The sequence below is a fragment of the Alligator mississippiensis genome, chromosome 1 (assembly GCF_030867095.1).
Source record: "Alligator mississippiensis isolate rAllMis1 chromosome 1, rAllMis1, whole genome shotgun sequence".
In the NCBI taxonomy this organism is placed as follows: Eukaryota; Metazoa; Chordata; order Crocodylia; family Alligatoridae; genus Alligator; species Alligator mississippiensis.
The window spans coordinates 6,027,743-6,051,343 of record NC_081824.1 but is presented as its reverse complement, the minus strand read 5'-3'; the positions used below and the strand labels follow the sequence as shown (position 1 = coordinate 6,051,343).

The window sequence follows — 23,601 nt, the reverse complement described above, 5'->3', positions numbered from 1 at the left end:
AATTATGTCCATAAAGTGAACTGAAGAATAATTCGTGATTCTCCTCCAAAGCAGATACCTGTAAGGACTCATGAGCTTGGTCTCTTGCAAGCTGGCTGAAGACAGAAAAAAAGAGACCAAAAGCTTTCTTTTTCTATGCATGCAGAACTTAAGACAGAATTGCTCTTAGGCACTCCTTTAAAGAGAACTAAATACATGACTCAAGACATGAACGGCTAGAAGCATATATGGGAATTTATTTTTTTTTTGCAGGTTTAGTGTGAACTGCTCTGTATTTTGAAAGAGACTGAAAACTTTCCCAAACCATTGCTTCCTGAGGAGGATGTTAAGCAACACCTATAAAAAAGGGAAACATTTTTAAAAATAGGAGTGGAAGCATACAAGAGTCGTGAAAGAGTTGGCCGAGGAGATCACTAGCCTGCTAAAGCTTGTTTTTACATCAAGCCTGTACTTCCACAAAATGAGATTACTTATGTTGTGCCAATACTTGGAATCAACAAGAGGGATGCCATGTATAATCTAACATCAATCCTGTACAAAACAAGGAAAAGCTAGATCTAGCATGGGATTCAATTAATAAAGATTTTAAGGACTGGAATAATTAAACAAATCATAAGGATTATATCAGTGACTCAATGTCTAGTTGGGAATAGACGTCATGTGTGGTTCCCAAGGGGTCTGTCCAGGGTCTGGTATTGTTTGCCCTCATTAATGATTTGAGGATGGGATTGAGCGTACCTTTAGCAAATTTGTGGAGGACACCAAATTGGGTGGAGTTGCAGAGACAATCCATAATAATCTGGATCAACTGCAGCAGTGGTCTGCAATCAATCAGATGAGATTCAACAAAGACAGGTGCAAAGTCCAGCCCTTGGGACAGAATAATTTCATGAACAAATACAGACTGGGAAATGAGTGGTTAGGCTACAGTAGGGCTGAGAGAGGGGGCCGAGAGAGCGGGGATAAATCAACCCGCTCTCTGCTTTGAGGCTGATGTGCAGTTGCTGGCATGGAGCTGATACCGGGGCTGTGGAGTCCGGTACAGCTGTTTGCAGCCTCCCTGCTGCAGCTGCCCCAGAGCCCAGGCTGGCAGCGGCACAGGGCTGTTCCCCACGTTCGGTAGCAGTAGAACCGGGAAGGGGGGGGGGGGGGGGGGGCAGGCAGCAGCCCCCCTGCCATCACCGCAGCCTACCCCAAGCGCCAGGAAGAGCCCAGTGTCACTGCCAGCCCTCCCGCCCACAGTGAACTGGGCCCTGGGCAGGCCGGGTCATGAGGCCAGTCCCCACAGTGCAGAAAGGAGCGGGGCAGCGACATGCCCCTCCCACACCCTGGGGGTCTCAGTCTGCCCACCCCCTGCAAAGCCCAGGCAGGATATAAAAGAAAGAAAAAACTTACCTGCCTGTCAGTGGGGAGTGAATGGGTATCTGTGTGCCCGCCCTCCCCCTCCTGCAGCAGCCTTTGGCCAGCCTGGGGGTAGGGGTGAGCAGCCAGACGCGAACCCAGCAGCGGGAGTGGTGGCACCCCCTTGCTGTAGGGATTTTCCACGCCTGCGCACCCCCTAACTGTGTCTCACATACCCCCAGGGGTATGCGTACCACAGGTTGAGAAACTATGAACTAGATGACCTCATGGGGTCCCTTCCAGCCCGACTTTCTTATGTCACTGTGAAAAACATGTCATCAAACTAACCTCATTTTTTTTCTTAGAGAAGATTACAAATTTGGTTTATAAACTAGAGAGATGCATAAATGTAACATAGTTGGGATTTTGTAAGGAGTTTGACTTCCCTAAAAATTAGCATTCTACACTATCATTAAAAGTACATGTAAAAAGGATTAAGAACTGAACTACTAACAGAACACAAAAAGTAATAATCTATTGGGAATCACTATAAAAAGTATGCGTTTCTACTGAGGTTTCACAAGAAGCAGTGAAAGGCCTAATGCTTTTCAAAATGTACATCAGTGACCTGGAAACAGATATAAAATTACTCATAACAAAATCAACACATGATACAAGGATCAGAGGAGACGTAAATGGTAATGAGGAGTGAACAGTCAGCTTGGTAAATTGGGCCTAGTGAACAAGCGTGCTTTAAATCCAACCAGACGAAAAGCTGTCTGCCTGTGAACAGGGAATACAGGCCATATCTACAAAACAGGACCATACCCTAGAAAACACTGAGTCAGAATGGATCTGGATGTCAGTGCAGATAAACTAACTGAATAGAAGCTCCTGCTGCAATGCTGCAAAAAGCAAGAGTTAGTGCAATTCTTGGATGTGTAAACAGGGAAAAAGTGAGCAGGGCGGGGTATTGTACCTCTGCATACAGCAGTGGTAAGACAGGTACTGAAAAAGCACATCCAGCTCTGATGCTCACACTGCTGAAAGAAGGAGGGATGCAAAAGGGAACCATAAAAATGCCTTACAGCAAATCTTGCAGCAAGGACACAAAAAGCAACTTACCACAAGGTAAAAGAGGGTGGGGATATGCAACTCATCAGCTGCCTTCTGCTAATGGCCTGGATGCATGCCTTTACAGCAGAAGTGGGCAAAATGCGGCCCACAGGCCAGATGCAGCCCGCCACGCCATTCTATCCAGCCCACGGGGCCCCTAAAAAATTAAGAAATTAATATTTATCTGCCCCTGGCTGCCTGTCTTGTGGCCCTCAATGGCTTGCCATAACTCAGTAAGCGGCCCTCCGCCTGAAATAATTGCCCAGCCCTGCTTTACAGTGTGGTAAGCGAGCACTAACCCACTGTAGCTTGCTCCTCAGATGGGAGGGGAAAAGCACGCATGTGGTAGGTTACCACAAAGCAGTCAACAGGCTGCAATCCTATCTTTCATTTATCTTGAATTAACTTGTTTGGGTTCCGCAGCTCTTGGTGCTGAATCTGTTTGGCTCAGCTAAGAAGATTGAAAGGGCTCCTTAATCTAACCAGAGACATTTGACAAGTAGGTAGGCTAACCATAAGGACATCTGGGATAACTGGGAAAGTGCCCTGGAAAAATCATGGAGCAGATCCTAAAGAAATCCATTTCTGAGCACTTGGAGAAGAAGGTGATTAGGAGAAGTCAGCATGGATTCACCAAGGACAAGTCATGCCTGACCAACCTGATTGCCTTCTATGACAAGGTGAGTGACTCTGTGGATGTGGGGAAAGCAGCAGACATGATATATCTTGACTTTAGCAAAGCTTTTGATAGTCTCCCACAACTTTCTCGCAGGCAAACCAAAGAAGCATGGATGAATGGACTGTAAGTGCGATAGAAAACTAGCTGGAACATTGGGCTAAGAGAGCAGCAATCAATGGCTCGATATTTAGTTGGCAGCTGGTATCAAGTGGAGTGCACCAGGGGTCAGTCCTGGGGCCAGTTTGGTCTAATGTCTTCATCAGCGACCTGGAAGATGGCACAGCATACACCCTCAGCAAGTCTGCAGATGACACCAAGCTGGCAGGAGGAGTAGTAGTTATGTTGGAGGGTAGGGCTAGGGTTCAGAGAGACTTCGACAAGTTGGAAGGTTGGGCCAAAAGGAATCTCATGAGGTTCAACAGGGACAAGTGCAAACTCCTGCACTTAGGACAGAAAAATCCCATGCACCGGAACAGGCTGGGGACTGACTGGTTGGGCAGCAGCTCTGCAGAAAAGGACCTGGGGGTGAGTGTGCAAGGAGCCGAATATGAGCCAGCAGTGTGCCCTTGTTGCCAAGAAGGCTAACAGCATCCTGGGCTGCTCTGGTCCAGGGAAGTGATTATTCCCCTGTATTCAGCACTGTGGAGGCCACATCTGGAGTCCTGTGTCCAGTTTTGGGACCCCCACTACAGAAAGGATGTAGACAAATTGGGGAGGGTCCAGCAGAGCGTGACAATAATGGTGAGGAGGCTGTGGGACATGACTTGTGAGGAAAGACTGGGAGAACTGCACTTATTTAGTTTAGAAAAGAGGAGACGCGACTACCTGAAGGGGGTTGCAAAGAGGATGGGGCTGGACCATTTTCAGTCATGACAGGACAAGGAGCAATGAGCTCAAGTTGCAGCAAAGGACTTTTAGATTAGATATTAGGAAGAATTTTCTCACTAGGAGGGTAGTAAAACACTGGAACAGGCTACCCAGAGAGATGGCAGAAGCTACAGCCTTGGGGGGTTTCAAAACCCAGCTGGATAAAGTTTGGGCTAGGATGATGCAGTTGGGGCTGGTCCTGCTTTGAGCAGAAGGCTGGACTAGATGTGACCTCCTGAGGTCCCTTCCAACCCTCACTTTCTATGAGTCTATGCCCCCCGACACCACCATGCTCTCACAAGTCGGTGGGAGCAGAGCAGCATGCCAGGCAGGCAGCAGTGCTTGCCTGCCCACCTGCAAAGTACTCCATGCTGCCAGATTCCAAGTTAGACTGCACCCTGTGACCCTGCATTTCCAGGATGCCCATTATAATTCTCAACAGTCAGCCAGGACTGTCCCCCGAAATCCTGGACTGTCCCAGCTAAACTGGGATATGTGACCATCCTACCCAGGGGGAAATAGGGTATTCTCTCTCAATTTCTTCATATCAAGGCTGATGCCTTTCTGAAAGAGATTCTTTTAAACTAAATGCCAATTATTTGGTGTCCTTGTCTACAAAGAAGTGAAATTTCAGGACCTCTGATGTACAAAAGGTCAGCACAGATCTAGTATTTCCTTCTGATACCAAATCTTAAACAATCTATATCATATGGTAACTATCACCCAGTTTTACAGATGCAAAAAAATAAAGAGCTAGGCATCAGTTTTAGGCGTTCCTGTTGCTCAGTCTGGTGTTCGGATCACTAAACCAGACTGCATCCATCATGCTGATAGAATCCCAATGCTAAGAGTATCCAATGCACTTCGTACCTACTCATTGCAAATTCTAGGTACAGCACAGAACCATGAAGCAGAAGGGTTAAAGATTGTTGCTTGTTTGAGAAATCGGATGATGAGCTGGATTTTCCCTTCCATCTGTCATACAAAAATATTTTTTTTTAAATCAAATTAGTATAAAAACTAGTGACTCAAGCTACATAAATAAGGCTACGTTATTCATCTCAGTAGCCTCTATATTTCAGTTGTTTATTATAATGAGATTAGCATGCAGTCATATTGCACTGTCCAGCCACGGTCTCGAAGAGCCTACTAAACATGAAGCCTCACAACATCCCTGTGAAGAACTACCTTCACATTACTATCCATTTCCCCAGGCATGTGTCTACACTGCAGTGAAAGGACTACCCAAAACAAATCCCACCCATTGCTCCCTGCTCATGAATGTCTAACCCAGACGCACATTGATGAGGTGTGACCCCAGCAGTCACTCTTACAGCCCATCTCCAATGCGCTACAGATCAGCTACTGCAAACAGCTTCAGAGCAACTTCACTGGTTCAAGACCCAAGCAAACCCAGAAGGTGCAAAGTATCCCTGCCAAGATGCACTGCCACCACAGTGCAGACATGCCCAGAGAGGCTAGGTGACTTGCCAAGGTGACAGGAAAAAAACTGTGGCACAACCTGGATAAACAATAGCCAAGTCGCGCAATGGCTAAGGCACACCTTCTTCCTTGACATTTCAATACGGCTTACATGCGAGTGCTACCACATGCTGTGAACACCACTGCCCAGCTATGAAACTCTGCCAATAAAACCATAAAGCGCTGCCAGCAAAAGTGGAAGCTGCGATCAGAGATGCTACATCAGGGAGAGAACATCCAGGATAAAAAAAAAAAAAATGGAATAAATATTCCTAGCAGGAGTAGCACTGGCAGTTTAAGAATGAACTAAGTGCTTTCTGTTTGGATTAGTATTACCGAACCACTGGCAACACAAGGAGCAGATTCTGTGACAACTTGAGCACTCAAAAGTAGGCAGGTCAAAACGCAGGAAGTGGCCATATGCTCCACTTCTTCATTTCCAGAACTGTGGGCTCTTCAAAGAAATGAAATTAGATGTTCAGGAAGACCATTTTTAAAGACCAAAACAGAACTTGTTGCTATTATGTCATGAGCAGCAGTTATCCTATTTGAGTACAGAAAAAAATTCACTGAAGTTATGTTTTGGGATTTTTTTAATAAAATGAACACAAGGCAGCATTGGTGTTGAATGCCATCCCAAATTAATCAAACTCAGGGCAGGGCAAGTGAGATTCAGCCACAGGATATTTATGGCAAAGCACAATCAATTTGTCTCATGTATTTGCAGCAGTTTGTCAAATACTCCATGTATTTCCTTCACCGCTTATAGGTTTCAATGCCTCCTTTGCCTTCACTGCAGTGAATGGACTTCATATGAAGTGTTATGTCTGTTTAGACATTTACAAGAGAAGAATGCTTTTCCTCATCACCTTCATGCTCCAGGGAATTTTCCTATTTCTATAATAAAAACCAAGGAAAGTATCATCTACTGGTTGCAGCCTTTGGAGAGGACAATGGATTAGGATATCCTTGAATAGGTCTGAAAACAGTACTCCATCCCCAAAAAGACTAACCAGCTGGAAAAATTCACCAACAGGGTATAGCACGGTGCTAGGTGTGCTGTCAACCACACAAAGAACTAAGTTAGTAAAATGTAGCCAAATAACATTTGATGAAGGGATAAGCCTATTAAAACTATGTTAGAGTCTAATAATCACAACAAACCCAAAAGTACCTAAAAAAAATTAAATTATACATCTGAAAATCCTGCAAGAGAAATGGTTAAGTAACCCCCTTCTATCTACTCTTGCCACATGGAAAAAAGATGAGGCAGTACACACTGTCAAAAGCAGTGCACTACTGCAACTCTGTTTTAAAGGGAAGTGCCTCTGAACTTCACATTCACTGTGAAACTTAGATTAAGAACTGAAGAGTGGGAGAAAAAATCATGACAAAAGTTTCTGAGAAAAATAACCAATCACAGGTTGGGTTTCAATTCTGAAGATGAACAATTGTTCAAGCTTAGCATGTCCGCTAAAAATAATTAAATGAGATGCTGAAATGAACCATCTGGCAACATATAAGTGTATGCTTGCACACTCTTAGAATAGATCTAGAGCCCAACAAGTAAAACTCCTACTGAAATCAGGAGAAGGAAAGATACAGAGGAACAAAGAATTGGGCCCTTAACAGTCATATAGAAGGTTATGTGTATGGTGGCTTCAGTATGGGAGGAAAGAGAACTGTGATGGCTTGAAAAGAATTAAGGGGGATTAAGGACAATGATAGCGACTAAACTACAAGTCTCTCAAAGCTGGGAAGCCCTCACCCCTGCAGAAGATCGACCTGAAATTCCTTAAGCTGGTAAAAAATAAAACGCAGCACCGGCAAGCATGAGATTGGGAGCAAAGAGACTCCTATTTTCAACTGCTAGTGCCACAATGTATATGACCTTGGGCAAGTTACTTAGCCTCTGAGCCTCAGTTTCTCTATCTGGAAAATACTGACACACCCCAGTAAAGTGCTTTAAGATCTATAAATGAAAGTGCAAAGTATTACTTTATTGCGGAGCTGTTAATAAGGACAGCATCGCAGCTATAATGAATCATCTGAAGTTTTAAAGCCACACTATATCAATGCTTCAAATAAGTTATGGCCATAAATCGATCATTTCTGATTAGGTTAGACTTTATGATGCAATAATTGTGATAGCAGCAGTTTCATAGCTGTGAAATGAGCACTTTGCTCAGCAGCACAGTTCATACACGCAGCATAATATGGGAAACGGGTCGACTCTCGACTGAGACCGGCATTTCAAATAGCACCGAGCAGCAACATTTCAGTACAACCCCGGTCTGAAGGGTAGACTCATTGCAGAGCCTTTAACAACTGGTTTTGGATACAGACTAACCCTGTGTAAATACCTTGACTGAAAAAAACAAACACCGCTAAACTCAAAAGAGAACAGATTTCCAACCTAGTATCTCACTGGCAACATTTTTAGCAGGCACAACATAAAAATAAATGTGTCTTTCACAGTTACAAGATGAAATTTTCAGTTGGCCAGCTACTAGAGAACCGATTTTCCACTCTTTTTGTGGTAGACCACATGACTGCCTCAATCCGAGAATATTTTCTTCGCTAACCTGCAAATGAAGACCATGCCATGACACTGTTCACAACCATCCCACCCCACCACCACCGCTCGCACAAGTTTATCGATGTTTAATAATAAAACTCCTTGCTTGATTTCAACAAAATTTCGCTTGTTAGATGCCGTTTCAGGAGAGTTTCACATCAGAGAAGCTGTGTGTGGATGAAGCTCTCCAACCCAATATTTTCAAGACTCATTTGAAAAACAAAAGTAATCTTAGGATCCAGAGGTTTGAAACTTTAAGAAAGAAAAACACCTATGCTGGCATTATTTTTAAAATCTGGCAGCCGGCCACTTAAACCCAAGAGAAAGCACAACCTTGTGATCAGAGCATTGGATTGAGACTCTGGCACCAGGGTTCAATTCCCAGCTCCGCCACAAACTCCATGCCTCACAGTGGACAAGCTGCTCTTTGTGCCTCAGTCTGCAGTCTGTAAAATGGGAAAAATGCATTGATTTTTTTTTTTAAAGGTTCTTTCATGTTTACTCAAACCTCCAAACTGTTAACACTTTACCTGCAGTAACTTCAAGCACGTGAGGAATCCCATTGATTTCAATAAGACCACTTGCATTTCTCAAAGTTAAACGTGTATATCAGCATTTGCAGAATCAAAAAGAAATGCAAAAACTCTAGACCTCTTGATTCAGAGATGATACCACATATTAAACCAACTAAAAAATTGCAAAAAAAATATCTTTTTTCTGCAAGCTTTTGGGCACACACACCCTTCCTCAGGCTCAGGGAAAATTAAAGGTGGTAAAAAGTCCCCATTGGTAGAAAATAAACTTTCTTTGCAGAATCAAGGCCTTTTACTATCATTTTTCAGGTCTCTAACTAGGTGCATAACACAGTGCCTAGTCTTGATATCTCCTGGGTTACTGCACTCGTTTATACAGGGGCAATGAATTACAGTTTCCAGCTCTTGACTGAATACTCCATTACCAAATCAACTTAAGAGGCATATAGTTTAAAAGACCCTCTCCCCCCCCCCCCCACAAAAATCAACCAAAAACCTTGTCAGTAATATGACACTTATGTGAACACACAAGGTAATACCATCAGGACATGTATAAACTAAAGGCCCAATCCCACAAGGAGTTGTAGGTGGTTACCAGAGCCAGCGTGAAGCTGCATTAAAATCAATGTAAAGTGACATTGACTGCACTGACTATAAAAGCATCCCAGCTGGGAGCAGCCCAGACAACAAACAAACTGCATTAAGTTATCTGTAAGACAGGTAAAGTTATCTGTTCTGCTGCAATAAGATTTTTACGCTGACAGCATTTTTTAACCTGATTGACTCCAAATCCTGAAGTTCCCTGAAGGTGAAGAACATGCCCATAAACTGCTCTGATCCTGCATTCAAAACCCTATGAGCGCTGCACAGAAAGGACTACACTCAGGAATCTCTCATGCAACCAGTAGCTGTTAGCATAAAAGGCAATCTTCAAAAATCCCTGTTTATGGAAGGGAGGCATCAGCATGCTTTAAGTTAAACTGTTTCTTGCATCAGAATAATATTCATTCCCCCAGCTCCCACCACACACACTTATCTAGAGTCTTCCCCACTCCCCAGAACTGCACACTGAAGGTCCAGACTGCATAAGGCACACACTGGCTAAAGTGTTAGCAGAACAAGTGCATTTCACTACAGAAACTTGAATTTCTTTAGTCCCAGGGTTTCCTTAGCTCCCGAAACAAAGGCAGAGAACAATTCAAACTCCTCCCTGAACTTACGCATATGCCACTTCATTATCATGACAAAATGAGTGCATCAGGGAACACTTGGGATTTCATTTTCCAAGCACTGCTCAGACATTTGCTGGCCCCACCTCTCTGAAGGAGAGCAGAAGAAATCCTTGCATGACAGACATGGAAACAGGCATAGGGTAAACTTCTCTGAGCAGGAAGGGTCCATGTCCACTCTGCAGAGCATCTAGCACAACGGGAGCTCGTTACCAGGTGGCCATGTAGGCACAAACTATTATAGTTGTGCTTGTACAACGGAATATGCTTTCAAGACTGAAGCAACTTGCCAAAATTAGTGGGAGAAAGAGGAATGTCTCAGCTACCTAGGATTTTCTGAGAATTTCCCACCAATTCTCTGGCAACATTGCAGTTTCATGCCCAGGAAGAATGCCTGGCAGCCCACATGCTACAATGTCGTCTAGACCTGCTCTGAACGGAGGTAGATGACACAGGATTAAAAATGCTGATGGCTGACTGCTAGCAACAGTGCTAACAGAATGGGAGGAAGATTAAGAGAACAGGCACAGCAGAGTTAAACACCACGTCCTTGTTCCTGATCCCATGCTCAGCCCGCTAGACAATTCTGTCTGTACAGAAAGCTGTGCCTGACTCAGGGTTAAAGACGAAGAACTTGTGTGTCAGAAGGGGACACGGCATCCCCAGATGCAAGCATTTCACTTTAGTTTGAGCAGAATTGTCCCACCTCAGAGAACCCAGAGCTCTGAGGACACAGAGACAGCAGATAATTTTCACAACCAGAAATATAAATCTGCCTGAAGCTAAAAAAGTTCAAAATATCAGTACATGTAATGTACTGCTCCCCACCCCACACACCTTCTGCCCTCTCCCCACCCCACACACCTTCTGCCTCCCTACCTTCTCCTTAAGGATTTGGAGCTGAAAGAGCAGAAGGAGAGTCAAGACGCACACAAATAAACAAAGTTTACGGTCTGCTGTTGCAGGACCATACCCCAGCATGATCTTACAGCGACTAAAGAAAAGTCTTCAGAGTTATATATCCACATACACCCACTCCCCTCTCACCAGCATCCCTGTGAGCCTGGCCTAATGTTAGATAAATAAAGAGAAAGGCAGTTCCTACTAATGAGGCAGGGTACGGCAAGGCCAAAGAAAATGCAATCATCTCAGGGGGGAAAAAAAAAACAAAAAAAAAAAAAACTGCACTGGGCTCCTCCTCTCCCATCTATGGAGGAAATCAGATGCCAGCTGCACCATCCGAGGAAGGAAGCAGAGAGAGGCTCTTGCACCTGATGAGCCCTGCAGAAATGAGTTAGCTATATCACAGGACCCAGACAGCCACTCCAGGATTTTGCAAGCCCAAAAGTTGTCTGCTTAGCACAAACCGTTTATATGACAATTTTATTTTCTGGGGTGTCAAACCATGCAAATGTCATCCCTTTCACTGGGTCCTTCTCCACTATCCCCTCTGGCCTCTGGGGCACTCGGCCAGTGCCCATCAGACTCGCTGTTCTCACATCACGACTCTGCCCATCAGTTTAACACTTCCTTCCCCAGGTTAAAACCCACAGCTTTCAGTTGGTATAGATTTTGCACTTCCCTCGATGCCACAAAAAACTCCAGAAGCAACCAAAATATACCCGACTTCAGCGACTTGGAAATATCACCCCCGCACAAGCAAGCTTCCCCCCGCCAAAAAAAGGCATCCTCCCCCTCCCCCATGTGAAGGGGGTTGGGGAAAGCATCACCCACCGCCAAAGGGCCAGAAGCCAGAGAGAAACGGAGCTGCTGCAGAAACTGTTTCCAAAGAAATGCCCTGCAGATGGATTCAGCGACACTTCTAACTGCCACTTCCCACCAATAAACCCACCGGCCAACACAGAGGGGGCAAAAAGCTCTGCCGGGCTCCTGCGTTTCGCAGTTCCTGAAGGAAGACGCGACTCCCAGCCGGTATTATTCTAACTCCGCGGCAAAGCCAAAAAAGCATAGGGCCAGGATAAAAAAAGAAAAAAAAAAAAAAAAAAAGAGCAGCCATGCGGCATTTTCCTCCCTCCCACCGCCCCCAGCAGCAGCAGCCACTCTTCCCTAGGGCAGTTTCAGGGCCCCACACATCCCAGATGTGCAGGGAGAAGAGATTTCCCAAGCCCCAGCCTCTCCCTAAAATACCAAGTCATGAGGATATGAAGGCAAACATCCCCCCACCCTCCGCCCAATGTCTCCTCATGCTCCACATGTGGGGAAGGGATTTCTCCTTCTCCCAGCCCCAGTCTCCCCCTGAAAAACAAAGTCATGAGCGTACGAAGGCAGACGCTGCCCCCCTCACCCCTCTCCAACCTGGACATAGAGAAGGAGGGAGTTTCACCCTCTTCCCAGCCCCAACCTCCCCCTGAAATACGAGGGGACGCTGCCCCCCCGTTTCTCCTCACACCCAGCATCCCGGACGCGCACCAGCCTTGCCCTACACCCCACGTCCCGGGCACGTGAAGTGATTTCACCCCCCGCCACCTCTCCTCACACCCGAAGTCCCGGACACAGGAAGGGATTTCACCCCTCCAGCCTCTCCTCACACCCAGCATCCCGGACACGCGCCAGGAAGGGATTTCACCACCCGCCCCAGCCTCTCCTCACACCCCATGTCCCAGACCCACAAAGGGACTTAACCCCCCCCCCACAAGTCCCAAACCCATGAAGGGATTTAAACCCCCCCCCCCAGTCCCAAACCCATGATGGCATTTAAACGCCCCCCACAAGTCCCAAACCCATGAAGGGATTTAACCCCCCCCCCCCAGTCCCAAACCCATGATGGCATTTAAACGCCCCGCACAAGTCCCAAACCCATGAAGGGATTTAACGCCCCCCCCCCCCAGGCCCAGACCCACGAAGGGATTTAACCCCTGCCCCCCCAATTCCCAGACCCACGAAGGCATTTAACCCCCCCCATCCCAGACCCACAAAGGGATTTAACCCCCCCCTCCCAAGTCCCAAACCCAAGAAGGGATTTAACCCCCACCCCCCCAATCCCAGACCCATGAAGGGATTTGCCCCCCCAACCTTTCCTCACACCCCAAGCCCCAGACACAACCACGTAGGGGCTTCACCCCCCAGCCCCCCCCCCCAAAAAAAAATTTACAAAGTAACAAGGAGACACACACAGACCCCCCCCCGCACACACGCACGCACACACACACACACACACACACATACACACACACGCACGCAGAGTGAAGGGTTGCGACCCCCAACCCCAGACACACGAGGGGATCCCCACCACATACAGTGAAGGGGTGCCACCCCCTCAGCCCCCCCGAAATACGAAGTGAGGAGGATACACAGGCAACCCCTCCCTCCCCCTCACACCCCCTTTCAGGGCTCACCCCAGACGGACCGTCTTTGTCTGCCTGACGAGCGCCATGTTGATATCAACATCCGAGCGCCCACCTGCCGCCGCGCCGCGGCCCTGGGACTTGTAGTTCGCCGCTCCCCAGGGCGGCGGACGGCGGGCGGCCCGCGGACTGCAACTCCCGGCGTGCCCCGCGGCCCGCCAATCAGGGAGCGCGGCCGGCCGACTACAGCTCCCGGCATGCCTCCCGGGCATGACCTCATCCGCCGGCTGAGGAGGCGGGGAGGGACTACAGGTCCCAGCGTGCCCCGCGCGCTGGGAGGGGGAAGAGGCAGGGCAGGAAGGGGCAGGGGGGAAGAGGCCGGCAGCATGAAGCTGGTGAGTGGGGCGGTGCAGGCCGGGGGGGGGCTCTCTTGTCCTTCCCCCTCCTGTGTCCTGGGGAGCCTCAGCCTTGGCCCCTGCTCCCCCTCCCCACCTTGCTGGAGGGCCCCGTCCTGCACATGGGGAAACTGAGGCACAGGAGGGGCCTAGGCTGGGGGTTCATGCCTGTATTAAGGCCCCAAACAGGCTTGTGTGCACCGGGGGGGCGGGGGAGGAGCGTGGCCGTTTTGGGGGAGGGGTATATGGGGGCTGGGGTGGCACTGGGGTGGTTTGGGGGGATGGTGGAGGGGTATTTTGGGGCTCGGGTGGTTTTTTGAGGGAAAGGGGTGTTTGGAGGCTGGGGTGGTTTTGGGGGATGGTGGAAGGGTATCTTGAGGCTGGGGTGGCACTGAAGTAGTTTGTTGGGGTGGCCCTGGGGGCAATTTTGGGGGATAGTAGAGGGGCATCTTGGGGCTGGGGTGGCACTGGGGGCAGTTTTTGGGGGTGGTGGAGGGGTATCTTGGGACCGGTTTGACACTGGGTGAAGTTCTTGGGTGGCAGTGGAGGGGCATTTCATCTGGGGTGGCGCTGGGGGCAGTTTGGGGGGATGATGTAGGGGCATCTTGGGTCTGGGGGGGCAGTTTAGGAGGGAAGTGTTGGAGGTGCATCTTGGGCAGGGAGCTGGGGCTGCGGAGGGCACGGCAGGTTGGTGAGCGTCTCTGCTCAGTGCTGGGAGCAGCTGAGCATCGATTTCCACCTGAGTTTACAGGGCACTAGAGAAACTTATGGGGAGGAAAGCTCTGATATAACACTGTCTAGTCAGATAACCCAGTCCTGATCGCCCTCCTCTTTGTAACCGCTCTTCTTTTGCAGTAGATAACTCTGTTCAGATATGCCCAGGGCTGTCGTAAAGCAGACGGCCATCAACTGTTGTCTTTGTTTACAGGACAAGAAGTAATGGCCTCTGACGTGCAACACAGGAGATATAGGTTAGATGTTAGGAAGAACTTTCTAACTGCGAGGCTGGTTGAGCACTGGAAGAGGTGACCTGAAAAGGCTGCAAAACCTCTGGTGCTGGAAAGTGGGGTTTTTTTGGTTTTTTTTTTAAATGCATGTTAGACAATTTTAGAGGTTGATTCTCAACCTTGTTAGACATGGGGCACCCCTCAGAAAATGCCTGGAGGCTGCAAGTGAGAGGAAGAGTGGGAAAAATCCCTTATCATGCCTTGTTCACTCTCCCTTTCAGCATCTGCTCTCTGCTGCCCCATGACACAAGAGCCTGGGCAATTGGACCTATGATGTCATTCTGTAAATGGCAGTTTTGTTGTTCACACATTTTTAACTATGGAAAAATCATAGAGCGGGTTTTTTGATGCAAAGAACTCAGAAAGATCATAACAGATCTAAATGTGTTTAACCCAAGGATTCCTATTTGAAATTTCTAGGTTCATCAGAGGGTGGTTTTGATTTAAATACAGTTGTTTTAAATCAAGAACCCTCAATTTTAATCATTATTTTCTACAAAAAGTGCATTCTTGATGTTTGATATAACCTTCATTAAAATATTCCCAACCTGGGTCTCTTTTATGGCTTGGCCAGCCTGCTGCCATGATAGGTTTTCCCTTCTACCATATCATTCCCTCGCTAGATCTCAAATTAGTGAAGAAGCTATACTCAGAAACTTATTCCTCAAGACTTTTGGAATATTCTGCTAAAAATGTTTCTTTTGTTTCTATTGCCATCCCGTCCTTGCATTATGTCTAGACTCTTCCTCCTTGCCCAGATCTACTCCACCCCCAACAATCCTTTATTCATTTAACTTTTTGAAACTTTGCACTTTTAGAGTGGGGCAAAAGCTTGACTCTGCATACACAAACTTGCCGAGACAAGAGGGCTGATCCGTAGGTAATTGGGTCGGTTCTCTCTCATCTCTGTGTACTGCTGTTAACAGGGGTGTTACCTCTGGAGAGACAAATCCACAGTCTGAGAACTGAAACTAAACATCACAGAGATGCTTAATGGGATTTTCTAGACTGAGCACTGAGTTCCACTGGGTAGAATAGTTTTCTTTAATCCTTACTAATCATTGGAGAATCCTTTGGGAACCCCATAAGATTGGACCCTAATATAGTCTATGGCCTGTTTTGACCTATTTATAAAGCTTCTCTAAAAAGGTTACATGAATATATTGTTTCAAATAGTATATAATTAGAAGTTATAATCCCTATTCCATGATGATATCTTTGAGCTCTAACATATCTTAAGTTTAAACTATTTTTATGTAGGTTTATTTTTTAAAAATCGTAAGAAAAAAATCGATATGATTCAATCAGAAAAATCTGATTTAAATAAAAAAATTCAACTTTTAATTAAAAAAAATCATTGATTTTTGTCCACCCTGGTTCATCATGTGAATCATGTTTGTACACCTAACAGTGCTAGTGTTGTGTGCCCCCCCGATAGGATTTCAAGGCACCCCTTGAAATCACCCCTTGGGTCACTGGTTTAGAGGATCCTGCTTTGAGCAGAGGATTCATTTAGAAGACCTCTTAAGGTGCCTTCCATTTCAATTATTTTAGTTATCATTCTTTGTAGCCACTTTACCAAGTTTTCCTCCCTCCGGCTCGGACTGTCATGTCCCAGCGTACAGGGACAATCTGTAGCTTTTCTTTTCCTCAGGCAAAGAAAGGTTGGGCTGACTTCCACAGGTGTTGAGTACCTTTGTCTGAGGAAGGTGTAGATGGCATAGGTTGGCACTCAGTACAGTAAAATCTCTGCTATCTGACATTTAACTAGCCAGAATACTCTGTTAACTGGAATTTCTGGCCGGCCGGACGCAGGGGAAAGCTCGCACACGGCAGCTGCCACGGCCGCTCCGCGTGGGCTGCCCTGCACTGCCATTGCTCTGCTGTGCCGAGCTTTGCTCCGCGCTGAACCCTGCTGCTGTTGCTGCTCCACATGTAACTGCTGCCACCTCCCCACTCCACATCTGGCTGCCGCCACCCCCACCTGCCCCGGCTCTGCGTCTGGCCAGCAACCTCCGTACTTCAGGTAACCGGTATTTTTAGATTTCTGGCACCCCCTGTTCTCTGCTCATGCCAGATAATGAGGCCTTTACTGTACTTCTTAAAAATACCTGCATAACCTAAGGAGCTTATCCAGTGCACGCACTCCTTTGACGGCAGAGCCTGGAGTAGAGTTACCAGTTTAATTTCAGAGAAATATAATAATAGGCAACTGTCCATCCTCTGGATCATGTTGTATTCATGTAAGAGGTCTATGATCATCACACCAAGGCCTTCAATGCATATTCCTAAGTGAGAGTATGGGGGCTGCCCAAAGCCTGCCATCCCCACTTTAGACCGTTGAGACAGAATCCAAAGGCCAGACCGAGTTCAGATGTTCAGTGCCTCAAGGGCGGTAGTTTCTGCCAGACAGCAACAGATAAGACCTGTTGCTGACTGCCTAGTGCCTCAGTGAGGGTGCATTTGTCAGTGTGATCTCCCTTAGCCTTTCTCCAGCCAAGGAGTACCCACAAGGCAGTTGAAGCTAGGGTTTTGAGGCACCCTATACTTGCCTTACCCTCGAGGTTGCAACATTGGGGTATTTTACTGGAGTTACCCCACCATGAGTAGCCCCGCAACATTAGCACCCAGCCTGCCAGTTGGATGCAGTTTATGGTCATACCCAGCACCCAAAGAAATATAGGAACCCTCTAAAGGAAATTGTTGGTATCTGATTATATACTTGTAACACATTGATCAGTGGTTTTTAAACCTCTTTCATCTAGGGACCCCTAAAAAAATTCGAATGGAGCTGCAGACCCCTTTGAATTGTAAGCGTGGTTATTCACATACTTTTGATTGTCATCTTTCGCAGACCCCTTAGATATCGTCTTTGGCCCCCCCCAGGGGTCCACGAGCCATAGGTTGAAAACCACTGACGCTTAATCATTATGCAAAGGATTAATCTACATGTGTCCCCTCTCATTCCTCAATCTGATATAACAGTACCCCACTACTTGTAGGTAGTAGTTCACCATCAGAGAATGCTTCCCTTTATAGTGTATTTTAATATCTTATGCAGAAAGCAGGGCAGGGTGGCACCTTATAGACTAACTCATTCAGAGAACCGTGACCTATTAATGGATTAGTACCCGATGAGCTAAGCTGTAGCCTCTGAAAGCTCATGCCTCTCTGAATGAGTTAGTCTATAAAGTGCCACCCTGATTCATAGATTCATAGATGTTAGGGTTGGAAGGGACCTCAATAGATCATCGAGTTCGACCCCCTGCATAAGCAGGAAAGAGTGCTGGGTCTAGATGACCCCAGCTAGATACTCGTCTAACCTCCTCTTGAAGACCCCCAGGGGAGGGGAGAGCACCACCTCCCTTGGGAGCCCGTTCCAGACCTTAGCCACTCGAACTGTGAAGAAGTTCTTCCTAATGTCCAGTCTAAATGTGCTCTCTGCTAGCTTGTGGCCATTGTTTCTTGTAACCCCCAGGGGCGCCTTGGTGAATAAATCCTCACCAATTCCCTTCTGTGCCCCCGTGATGAACTTATAGGCAGCCACAAGGTCGCCTCTCAGCCTTCTCTTGCGGAGGCTGAAAAGGTCCAGTTTCTCTAGTCTCTCCTTGTAGGGCTTGGTCTGCAGGCCCTTGACCATACGAGTGGCCCTTCTCTGGACCCTCTCCAGGTTATCCGCATCCCTCTTGAATTGCGGCGCCCAGAATTGCACGCAGTACTCCAACTGCGGTCTGACCAGCGCCCGATAGAGGGGAAGTATCACCTCCCTGGACCTGTTCGTCATGCATCAGCTGATGCACGATAAAGTGCCATTGGCTTTTCTGATGGCTTCGTCACACTGCCGGCTCATGTTCATCTTGGAGTCCACTAGGACTCCAAGATCCCTTTCCACCTCTGTGCCACCCAGCAGGTCCTTCCCTAGGCTGTAGGTGTGCTGGACATTTTTCCTCCCTAGGTGCAGCACTTTGCATTTCTCCTTGTTGAACTGCATCGTGTTGTTTTCTGCCCACTTGTGCAACCTATCCAGGTCTGCCTGCAGCTGTTCCCTGCCCTCCGGCGTGTCCACTTCTCCCCATAGCAAACTTGGACAGAGTACATTTGACTCCCTCGTCCAAGTCACTGATGAAGACATTAAAGAGTATCGGTCCAAGGACCGAACCCTGTGGGACCCCACTGCCCACACCCTTGCAGGTCGAGACCGACCCATCCACCACGACTCTCTGGGTGCGACCCTCTAGCCAATTCGCCACCCACCGGACTGTGTAGTCATCCACATCACAGCCTCTTAACTTGTTCACCAGTATGGGGTGGGATACCGTATCGAAGGCCTTCCTGAAGTCCAGGTATACGACATCCACCCCTCCTCCTGTGCCCAGGCGTTTTGTAACCTGGTCATAGAAAGAGACTAGGTTGGTCAGGCACGATCTGCCCGCCACAAACCCATGCTGGTTTCCCCTCAGCATAATTTGTCCTGCCGGGCTCTCACAAATGTGAGCCTTGATAATTTTTTCAAAGACTTTACCAAGGATGGAGGTGAGACTGACTGGCCTATAGTTGCCCGGGTCCTCCTTCCTCCCCTTTTTGAAAATGGGGACCACGTTAGCCCTTTTCCAGTCCTCCGGGACTTGGCCCATGCGCCATGAGCGTTCAAATATTCCCGCCAGTGGCTCTGCAACGATGTCAGCTAGTGCCTTCAGCACCCTTGGATGGAGCCCATCTGGGCCTGCCGATTTAAAGGCATCCAGTTCTTCCAAGTGACTCTGCACCACCTCAGGATCTACGTATGGCAGTCTGGCGCCTTGCTGCTGCCTCTCTACAACGCCAGTGAGAGACTTGTCGTGCCCCTCACTTAGGAGCACTGAGGCAAAGAACTCGTTGAGGAGTTCAGCCTTGTCCCCCCTATCTGTCACCAATTGTCCCCCCTATCTGTCACCTGCTTTGCCTTCTGCCTTACTTTAGACTCACATGGCTAGCTACTTCTTAATTTCGCAAGTTTAAAGACTGTGGTACTTGAAGGGTTTGGGAGCAGGGAAAAGAAGAGAGATTAATGAATGACTCCTCGTGTGCTAAGGAAGCTGAAGACGCATCTTTAAGCTTTGAAAAGAAATAAGAAAGGTGGTAAGGAAACAGTTACATATATGCCTTAGGAAAACAGAGCAGGGGCAAAGGTGGAAAGAAATCTAGTCTGGGAAACTGGTGACCAGTTAGAATAGTTAGTGGATGTATATTAAGGAATAATTATTTACCAGCAGAGAAGAGGACAGGGACCTGCATTCTCAGGCATACTCAGGTGCCTAAAGCCTATTGAAATGAATGGGTGTAAGACAGCTAATACCTTGGAGGATCTGGGGCTAGATAGCTTAATAGGTCTCTTTCTTTTCTAACTCTTTTTTCATACCAGATTAAGTGTGTGTGTGAACAGGAGTACAGGCCACACCAGGAGCGCTCACAGTGCGGCCCTGCCAGAGTCCAACGAATCTGGATTCTGCTAAATACCTCGTCACAAAGACACCAAAAAGGAAAAGAAGAACAGAACTATAATTTTGAGGCTGATCTGGGAATTGCAAAGCATTTGTGCTTTCTACTGATGCACCCTAAGAAATGTTAATAGTTCTCACAACCCTCCTGTGAGATGGGCCAGGACATGGGCCCATTTTACTATGTTATCTTGACAGTAATACAAAGCAGAAATCCAACGTTTTCTGTTTTGTGATTATTTTTTTAACTGAGGTTTAGTACATTTCTTGACATTTTAATGATGAGTTTTTTTAACATTTTTCTGAGAGAATGGAGAGCGCGCACAACTGATGCTTCCAATATAGATCTGCTTGTTTTGTTCACTCAAGTTTTCTAAGAAACTCAAATTCATTCACCTATTAGGCTGGCAAATCACACAAAAGTTTGCTTCATAGTAATTAGAGCATGGGTTTATGGGGTGGAGCACCCCAGTTCTTTCTCCATCTCTGGCTTGTATTGTGACTTTGAGCAACTCATTTTAATGTGTCAGGTGCTGGAGACAATCTGTTAAATGAGGTTAATAGGTAGCTTAAAGCTTTAATACGTATATGGTCTTACATATACCTATGCAGACAGATACATGAGTAGTCCCTGCCTGGCCAGTCCCCTATCCCCATTGCCTAGCCCTTCTACAAGAAGGTAAGCTCTGTAATACATAAATTAGGTTGTTTTTCTTTAAATCTAGTGCCCTTAATTCACAAAAGTTATGGAGTCTAAAAGTGTCAAGAACCACTACGCTATGGAAATCTGCAATGCTTTAGTGTAGTGAGATTGCAAGAGGCACAGGATTTCTCTACTTGCTGAGTGGAAACCATTTGCATGGAGTTGCCAGAACAGCTTTGTGCTGGAATCCCAAGGAAAATAATGTATGTGCTGTTTGATATGAGCATAAAATGCTTGGAGGTTTAGTTTATAAGCAAGATAACTGAAGACCATGACTCTTATGCTTTCTGTCTTCTGTCACATCAGATCCAGATTGGGTTTTTTTGTGGGGGTGGTTAGTAGTTTTCTTGCCAATTTAATCCTAGTCATTCATTCATTCATTCATTTTGAATTTGGAATAGCAAACCCAGAAAATAGGCGCAGGTCTAGCAGCAGGCACCTGAATCGTAGTCTAGTGAAGCCAACGGCAAGTTTGAAAGCTTTAATGAACTTTGATTGGGGCCCCACGTCCTCCTGACAACTGTAAAGGCAAATCAGGTAGCGGACTCTGCCATGAGCTGTCACTAATGTTATAACCTTAACTCTCGATCAGACCCCCCCCGCCACGTGCACCAGCTTCGGTCAGAATTGAAAGTGATAGTTTTTAACCAGTGAAGTCCTAAGTGCTGTAGGACTGGGATGTCAAATGTATGATCAGCAGAGGAGCTCAAGCTTGGCAGCCCTCGACATCAACAACGGGGGCATCGGCAGGGCTTTCTTTGGGAGGGCTTCTTGGGTTTGGACCTTCTTCTTCCTTCTGTCTGCCAGAGCCCACATTTATCAGCATCTCAGCTCCCTTTGCAAAGTCTGTTTTTCTCCCTTCTGTAGGGCTGTTGAGCAGTCCATGGGCTTAAGTAGATATGTTGATGGGAGGTGCTTTGTTTGTGTGTCATGATTTCTAATCAAGGGATAGATATCCAGAAGAGTGAACGAGGTATGTTTAAAAAAAAAATGGAAGAGATGCATAAAAATATAAACTTCATAGCAAAATGGACCCACTGGTTAGACAGGCCCAGGGGCATGCCACAGGTCTGCTTTAATGAGCTTGAGATAATAATTAGTGTTATAACCAGGATGGAAATTACCTATTGAATTTAAAAGCAGTATAACTTAGATTAGCTGAAAGTCAATAGGGGGCAATGAATAAGACATAAAGAAAAAGGGGGATTTCCAATTTTTTTTAATAGGCTTCTGAGGATATTCATCTGTTCAAGGTAAAAAAGGGGGGTTGTATGATTAAGGTAAGGGAGATCCTAGTAAAAAATCATCAGTATAGTATTATTAACTAATAACTCTTGTTTAATTAGGTAAAAATATTATTTTATAGGGCTTGTTTTTACTACAACTCCTTGCACTTGGTGGATGGATGGCAGTGATTGCTAAGGTTATAGTCCTCCAAGTCTTAGGCCCGCAATTCATTTTATATCCATGAGTGGTTCTGTTGACTTCAGTGGGACTGTATATTTGAGACTTCATAAAATAACCTTTAGGGCCCACATTTAAAGCTGTGCTGACGACCAGACCTTAGAGACACTGTTTATTTTAGGTTTTCTGGTCTAAATTTTAAGAAAATACAAAAAAGCATGCCTTCACGATCAACATGAGATTATAATTGCTTTCTAAGTAAGATTGGAAACTACCTTTGGGGGGGCTAGGGGTAAACTTTCTCCTTGGGAGCTGTGATTCAACAATTTTTGACTTGTGCTAATATGTTGGGAGTGCTGTTAGAAATTTGCTAATCTACCCTTAGTCACAAAACACAGTAAAATGCATGAAGCATACAAATGGTACAAATGATTAAAATGTGAACTAGGCACTTAGACACTTGCATTCTGTATTCAAAGCACTGCACAGACATTTAAACACCTAATTGATATCCTTAGTCTTAATTGATCAGAACATTCATTTAAAAGCTAAGCATGACCATAATATAACCAGGGAGGAAGTGCTGTCTTTGAGATGTAAAACCAAAATCTTGGCCATTTTTGATCATGAAAAGTCCCTTTGAATTCCTTCCCCAAGAAAGGAAGCTAATCTTTGGTTCCTGGCGACATTCTCACTCGTGCAATTATGTTACACCTGCAGTTTCAATTACATGGAGAATTATTCTTTGCCTCTGGCTTAAACTGTTGCTGTGCGTTGTTAAATACCTGCCACTCCATTCTAGAGGTGGATGTTTCTCAAGTGTATCTGAAATGACCTCTGTTTATATAATTCATATATTAGCTTGATAAACTTGCAAAACACTTGGGGATTTCGAGGGTACAGGATGTTCTGTCCGTGTGATTGCGATTGCCCACTCTCCAGGGTTTATATTCACTCATAGAGAAATGGAAGCAGGTGAGTGCACACTTAGGGCTGCTGCCCACGCAGTCTACCTGTGAATAATTTCCCCTGCAAGGCCAAGTGCCAGGGAGCTGTGTATTTCATTAGACTGTGCCATTGTTATTAATCAAAGCCAATACACGCAACCTTCTTAGCGTTTTCTTTGTTAAGGCTGATCACTGGCTGATTCTGGTTTTCTTCTTTCAGTACTGCTTGTCAGGCCACCCAACTTTGCCATGCAACGTACTCAAGTTCAAATCCACCACCATCATGTTAGACTGCGGACTGGATATGACTTCTGCCCTCAATTTCCTCCCGCTGCCACTGGTTCAGAGGTACGGACTACAGCTTGTAAGCGTTTAGTCCTTGTCTCTCAGGCTGCAGTTGGAGTGCTTTGTTTGAAATGCTGTCTTGGCAGAGGGAGGGGGTAGAAGGGTACAAATGAACAGCATCATCTGATATCATAAATAGACTTTGTTCACTTAAAAATTCCCTTTATCAAAATAACGTCCTTTGGCTCAGTAG

At 46.3% G+C, this 23,601-nt stretch overlaps 2 protein-coding genes across 10 annotated transcripts in view; one reads left to right on the top strand and one right to left on the bottom strand.

Moving 5' to 3' along the window:
- Window positions 1-13,265, bottom strand: part of HMBOX1 (homeobox containing 1) — a 153,555-nt gene extending 140,290 nt beyond the window's left edge. For 3 of the 9 annotated variants that reach the window (XM_059728444.1, XM_059728447.1, XM_059728449.1), the window contains exon 1: window positions 13,193-13,253. In XM_059728444.1, the coding sequence (XP_059584427.1) occupies window positions 13,193-13,233 (41 nt within the window). In that variant the 5' untranslated portion in view covers window positions 13,234-13,253. Of the gene's footprint in view, window positions 1-13,181 lie in introns of all 9 variants that reach the window. The other 6 variants (XM_059728434.1, XM_059728436.1, XM_059728441.1 and 3 more) reach the window with 4 other exon arrangements.
- A 196-nt stretch (window positions 13,266-13,461) lies between these two features.
- The window catches only part of INTS9 (integrator complex subunit 9), an 88,585-nt gene continuing 78,445 nt past the window's right edge, over window positions 13,462-23,601 (top strand). The window contains exons 1-2 of the mRNA XM_014610238.3: window positions 13,462-13,525; window positions 23,284-23,411. Coding sequence (XP_014465724.1) covers window positions 13,517-13,525; window positions 23,284-23,411 — 137 coding nt within the window. The 5' untranslated portion in view covers window positions 13,462-13,516. The remainder of the gene's footprint in view (window positions 13,526-23,283; window positions 23,412-23,601) is intronic.